At 37.5% G+C, this 6807-nt stretch overlaps 1 protein-coding gene across 1 annotated transcript; it reads left to right on the forward strand.

Moving 5' to 3' along the window:
* The first annotated feature begins 328 nt into the window (after positions 1-328).
* Positions 329-2784, forward strand: LOC121319139 (E3 ubiquitin-protein ligase PDZRN3-B-like). Its single transcript, XM_041256320.1, has 3 exons — positions 329-1136; positions 1791-1877; positions 2635-2784. The coding sequence occupies exons 1-3, from the start codon at positions 423-425 to the stop codon at positions 2782-2784; spliced, it is 951 nt and encodes a 316-aa protein (XP_041112254.1). The 5' UTR covers positions 329-422.
* Positions 2785-6807: the final 4023 nt, after the last annotated feature.

A 6807-nucleotide genomic window follows, 5' to 3' on the forward strand; every position in this document is an offset into this window, starting at 1 on the left:
ATAAATAGTGCAAACTGTTGAACAAAAAGAGATTAAACATATTTAACAGGTTACGGTTTCAACAGCTAGATACCCATTTAAATCAAATAGCATTAGGAAAATGCGTTCTCCATTTGTTTATTTTAAGTAGACTTTAATAAGCAGGCTATTTCAAGACCACCATCTATTTAAATTACATTAATTTTAAATTTATATTTTTCTACAGTATTTGTGATTTACTTTGAGAATTGCGGGCGCTTAGTTTAGTGACAATACGGTAGGCGGAGGCTGCTTAAAACTTCATAGCAAAAAACTTGAAGTCAGTATAGCCAATGACTGAGGTAACATATCGTACAGATACGCGGGGATCGGGAGCGCTTTCACTAATCACCGACCATAATATATATATATAACTATTAATAAAAAAATATATTTTTTTAATCATGGGGTTTGACTTGGATCGATTCGCAGAAGCCGTGGACCCTGACTTAAAATGCAAGCTGTGCACTAAAGTTCTGGAGGAGCCGCTGTCCACCCCGTGCGGACACGTTTTCTGTGCTGCCTGTTTGCTACCCTGGGCGGTACAGCAGAGACTCTGCCCGCTGCAGTGCCAGACCATCTCTGCCAAGGAACTTCACCAGGTCCTTCCACTGAAAAATCTCATCCAGAAGCTGGACATCAGATGCGAGTACCATTCCAGGGGTTGTGCAAAGACAGTCAATCTGCAGGAATTGAGAGACCATGTAGACATGTGTGACTACAGTCCAGCCCAGTGCAGGAATAAGGGATGCAATGAGGTGCTCAATTTAAAAGACATGGATTCTCACATGAGGGAGAGTTGCGATTACAGACCCGTAGGAATCTGTCAGAAAGGGTGCGGATTGGTACTGCTCCACAAGGATGCGATCCAAGGAAATCACTGCTGTCTCCGGGCACTGAGAGCCCAGAATGGGGCGCTACAGGTAAAAACGTCCAGCTTGGAGCAAGACACGAAGAAGCAGGCTATCAAATGTAGCAAACGAGAAAAGTCGTTGCTGGCTCAGGTATCAGCACTTCAAAATGAAGTGCAACTCACTGCACTGAGGTACCAGAAGAAATTTAACCAGTATATGATCCACATCAACAACATTACTAAATATGTTGCAAGCCACTGCAAGGTAAGAGTTTTAAGTGCTTGTGTTGGTATATGAAATACTGTAAGTGAATGTTGTATATCATTACGACTAATAAGTTATAACAGTACAAAATACCAATGATAGGGGTGTTACCTCATTACAGAGGGATGTTGCAGAAGTTGCAAATTATTATTATTATTATTATTATTATTATTATTATTATTATTATTATTATTATGGCGGAATACTTCACATTAAAATGTAAAAATGTGTATTGTATGACCTGCTCCAATATATTTAAATGATAGCTACCAATGTCAAACACACCAAGGGTCAATTTTCAATTTTTTTTACGAAGATCCTTCGACCGCAACAAAAGGTTTACAGCTTGCTCGTGTTGGTGCTGATTACAGCAGCTGCTTATAATGAGAAACAATAAATAAACGAATACAAGAAAGAAAGAAAAAACCTAAACAAACACGTGTCTCAATTATAAACACTTCGCTATAACTGTAAACACACCTGGTAGTGTAGGCAGCAACGAAACGGTATATGCTTTTTACATTTTTTATTGCGTAATGTATTTTGTTTTAACTTGATTACCTGATTAATAAAAATCCTAATTTGATTAAGGCAAGCTCTTCCGTAACGTGTTTGTACACAAATTATGATTCACCAACTGTGTTTGTTTTCTAGGGAGGAGAACAAAAAATACTGAATGTAGTTCTTCATAGAGAAAGTGACAGTCTGGGATTCAATATCATTGGAGGAAGACCGTGCCAGGTAAAATAGTTTTGTATTTTGTATTCAGAGATATATAATACGGTCAAGTCACAATACATTATTTAAACATACCTCTAAAATAAATTGCAGGTGAAACAATGTATATACGGTAATAGTTATACGAACTGGAGACTTAAATTAATGTACAGTTTTGCAATACTATTGCACTGGTAACCCTTGCTGTTTCACGGTGGAATGCTTGTTTAATGGGAATTGTTTAAATCGTGGTTAAGGTCGGGACACACTTGTCTCAATGTGGGTGTGCTGCTTACAGCAAGTATAGCTGGCATCCTATGACTCAAATCAGAAAGCAATGTAGTCCACGAAACAGTAGCACACAGGGACTGTTTTGGGACCAATACTGTGTTGTAACATACATAAAGAAAAGTTTAACTAGAAGCACACGCTACATAAGCAACTGAAATAATCCCAAAGGGGAGAGGCTAAGGGCTGGATTTTGTTTATTTTTTACAGTTTATTCTGAGTGCTTCTGGTTGAGCAAATCTGCATTTGAGTGAGACAGTGGGGAACAGTTTGTGTACTGATTGGCACACCTGAAACCAACGGTGATATTGTCATCGTTAAGCACGCCGCAAACTGTGGCAGCGGTGTGTTTCGTGCTAAATCACTTCCTTAATCATTTCAGTTGCGTACCTCCAGGCGCTCAGTTTAATATGAAGCATAGGCTTTCTGTCACTGTTTGTTTATACTGACGCTGTTTCATTCTTCATTTGCTCTTGAACTCATCACTATGAAGAATCAGGACGATTCTACTGCCGAAGGAATTTATGTTTCAAAAATCTTGAAAAACGGCCCAGCAGACAGAGCAGATGGACTGCAAGTTCATGACAGGATTGTGGAGGTAAGAGGGGTCTGGAAACAGCATTTGCATGACATCTGCAACTAATATATATATATATATATATATATATATATATATATATATATATATATACACACACACACACACACACACACACACTCTGTAAAAATACTTTTAGTTAGATCTGTTATAGCCCATTTTGGAGGAAGTAATACATTAGAGTATTTACTGTGTAGTTAAGGTCAAGCAAATCAACAGCCTGGCATTAGTTTTAAGAAGAGGTGCGCTAATGGTTAAGGAAGTCTTATACCCCTATGTAAACTCCAACCCTTCTCCAAAGAATAAACTTAGGTTCAGCTGGGTGAGCAATACTTTGCTACACATGACAATGGAATCTCCAGGCACAGCTGTTTAACAGCTGTCTTGTAATCACATCATTAAATGGTTTGGTCTGCTTCAGTTGTTTTACCTTATTCTCATGTGTTTGGTAATTGTTTGTTTTGTATACAGTAGTAAATAAGTGCCTGTTTTTAACTAGCGTGATTTAAGACCTACTTGCAAGAACTAAGAGTTGACTTCCTGGTTTCTTATCCCTGTTTGGAGATGGCCTAATTTAATTTAACAAGGGGTTAAATCAGTTACTGTGCCTGTGGCCCACCAAGCTGTGCAAGAAGGAGGGTACAATGTATGTATGTGTGTGTATATATATATATATATATATATATATATATATATACACACACACACATAACACATAATTTTTAATCTAAAAACTAATTATGAAACCACTATTATGACTACTCTGTTCACTAGAAACGGTCATCTAATTGTGATAAAATATTTGTTAACTCATGTTGTTGAGACTTATCTGAATATAGGTCATGGTGTTCCGTTTATGTGTGAGTTCTGGCTAGGGTTAGTTGTATCTTTGTAAGCAGCTTTGGTAATTTAAAGAACCTGCTTGTACGTTTTGTTTCAAGTTATTTAACATACTGTATATGTAGGTCATGGTACATCCATGTGGGTAGCTTACTTCACATAAAATAGTTATCAGATGTTCTGCACGCATTCTTTAGCACAAATTCTTGAATATATTAAAGGGAACTTACTTTCCAGCGCTGTGAAGTTGTAAGCTGCTGGAGTTGTAACAGAATGCTCTGAGGAATTGTTTTCTTTTGTTTGGATTTGTTTCTAGTAAATCATGATTTTGAACAAAGGCATTAATTGCCTCATATAACAGGACAGTTTCAACTAAAATACAAACATGTTTAGGATTTTTTTTTTTTACAATACCTTCAATGCTCTTGGTGGCTGTATATAGCAGCACATATACACACTTGTCCAATACAAGTAAAAAACTAAGAAACAAGCAAACTAAAACACTTGCACAAAGAAAGGCAGTATACTATAGCGTCAGACAGATATGTACGGCTACAGTTTGGGCACTTACATATCTGGAGGTGAATAAACCACACATTCTGGACTAACTTAACATTGACACAGCTCAGATACATTTTCATTTCCAAGGAGGCTAAAGGTCATTCTGAAAATAACTCCTTGTACCTACAGAGCAATGGCTTGTAAGAGGAATCGAATTTACAGCAAACAAACAAAAGCACTTGCAGCTAGTTCTGCCAAACAAAAGTAGCTTGCATCTCACAGAGCAGTCTTAAACTGCAAGGCCCCATGCAAAGGGTGGCTTAGGCTCAGTCCCAAACTGAAATGTAGCATAACACCATCTGGAAGACAATGCTTTGCTCTCCTGCTTTGAGGGGTCTGTGTAGTCACCCTCATTTTGAAGGAGAACGTCTGGTTCAGTTTTATGCGGCCAGCTGTTTTTGATTAGATAATGTAATCACTGGAAAGCAGGTAGGAAGAAAAAATGGGACCTTTTGTTTACTCTCACCAGGTCTGGTGTTTGTCGTTATTGCTTTACAAGTCTTAGATTTAAATTGGTAATGCCGTTTTAAAGGAAATGCCATGTTAAAATGTGACTATTTGGTGCCTAACATTGCCACAATGACTATATATTTAAAAAGCACAGTTTATTAGAATTCAGACTGTTTGTACTTGTTTCATGACAAGTAGCAAAGTTGTTTTTTCTCTAGTAGTCAGAAAGGAGGAGCTAGGTGGCCCAGTGTGTTAAAATAATTCAGGTAAATGAAATAATGCTAAAGAGTGAATATTTTATACCAGATTTCATTTTGTAATTAATCTTGCATTCATTTAAATTCTGTAGCAGAATGACCGGGTGGATCACACAGTTCACTGAGTACTTTATTTATTACACTCAAGAGGATAGTCATTGGATATTTGGCTGTCCTCGTTCGTGGAAAAACTAGAGTACTCCATGAAAATGTCCTATAAATCTTACCTTGCATGCAAAATTCACTATGCAGATCTCACGTATGCAGTTTTGAAAGAAACACGTGCTGAAGCAAATGCTTTTTTTAATCTGGTACCATAATAGCTTAACAAAAGCTGTCTTTGCATGTCTTACTTTTTTTTTTCAACTCCTCAGCAGTGTATAAGGTGTCACGTTGGATGATTAGCTGGTTGGTTAATAACAGGACACTAGTTGTTCAAGTGGTCTGGACAGTTGAGTTAGGATACGCAATGACTGAAGACAAGCAAACAGAGCTTTCTGTAACCTACATTACTATACACTTTAACATGAAAGTATGTGAGACCTATGTAGTTCAAGCAGCTTTGTGGGCCGCCATTAAGAGAATCTGATTCGTCTTCAGATGGTCTCCAGCAAGTCTTATCGGGTTGTGTTTACAAATTTGAACTGAATCAAAACTTTGAAACAACTGTTGTTACCCTAATAATAGTTCTGGATCTTTTTTTTTTGTTTGTGTCATGGTCTTGAAATCAGGGGTGTGATATTTTTAAATAAATACAGTATAATAAAGTTTATATTATGGACATACAACAAAATACGCATGCTAGTTTGATATAAAATATAAACAACATGTTATTTTATACTGGCACATTTTGGAGTTCTAATTTATTTCTAATACCATATAAATACTGCAAGCATTATATTGAACATATATTGGAACAAGGCATTTGGTGTATTGTCATCTGATACAAGCACATTTCTACATGGATTATCTGTGTTTGACTAAAATAAGGTCATTTGTCACTGTGTGATTTCTTTAGCAGGTCTGACTACTGCTATCATGGGTAGGTTGGCGCCATGGGGACCAATTTAAACTTGAAAGGGCCTCACTGAAGGGATGGTTCGCCAATTATTTGGAACCACAAACTGCAGAGGATACCACAAAGTGAAGTGTTTATAAAGGATTTAACTAGTCAGTTTATTCATTTTTCTCCCCAGATGCCAACTATCTTCAAGGGATACTCTTATACTATACTGTACTGCATTACATCATGTGTTTCATGTTTTGAGGGGGGATCATTTTAAAAAAAGACTATTTAATACAAACTTTAGTTTATACCATAATTGTCTGGGAGTTCATAGGTGCTTCGCTGGTTATTGGGTAAAAGGACAGCTTGTAACATGAGCCTGGGTGCTGACGGCTCCGTGCTTGGACCCCTGTTGTTTCTTGTCTACATCAGTGATAGATTGGGGGATAAGTAGCAATCTTAATCAGATTTGCTGATGACACATCTCTTGGGGAAGTGGCCGACACACTTTCAGCCACCCAGGACATCCAAAAATCTTTAGGCCACATACTGTACAGAACTAGGCAGAAATTAAGTTTAATATCAAGAAATGTAAGGGGATACATGAGTTGCAAAAATGTAGGATCCAAATACCAGATCGGGGGTATAGAACTGGAACATGCTCACCGAGAGAAAGACCTCAGTGTTGTAATAGACCCATCATTGGCAGCTGAATGGCCTCATTCGTACATTTTTTATCTTATGACAGGTACAGTGTGAGCTTTTTGGAATGAGAGCCCAGCTACTGACAGGAGGACTCTATTTCTAATACAGAAAGTGGCTATTAATCATCGTGGACACTAAGAAAAAAGAAGCAACATCACACTTCTGGGGCTTTGTTAATTATGTGGAGAATAGCTATTGAAGTCAACACTAGAGACTGGTTGCAATGATTAACAGAACATCCAGATGCTG

The sequence above is a fragment of the Polyodon spathula genome, chromosome 8, assembly GCF_017654505.1.
Source record: "Polyodon spathula isolate WHYD16114869_AA chromosome 8, ASM1765450v1, whole genome shotgun sequence".
NCBI lineage: Eukaryota > Metazoa > Chordata > Actinopteri > Acipenseriformes > Polyodontidae > Polyodon > Polyodon spathula.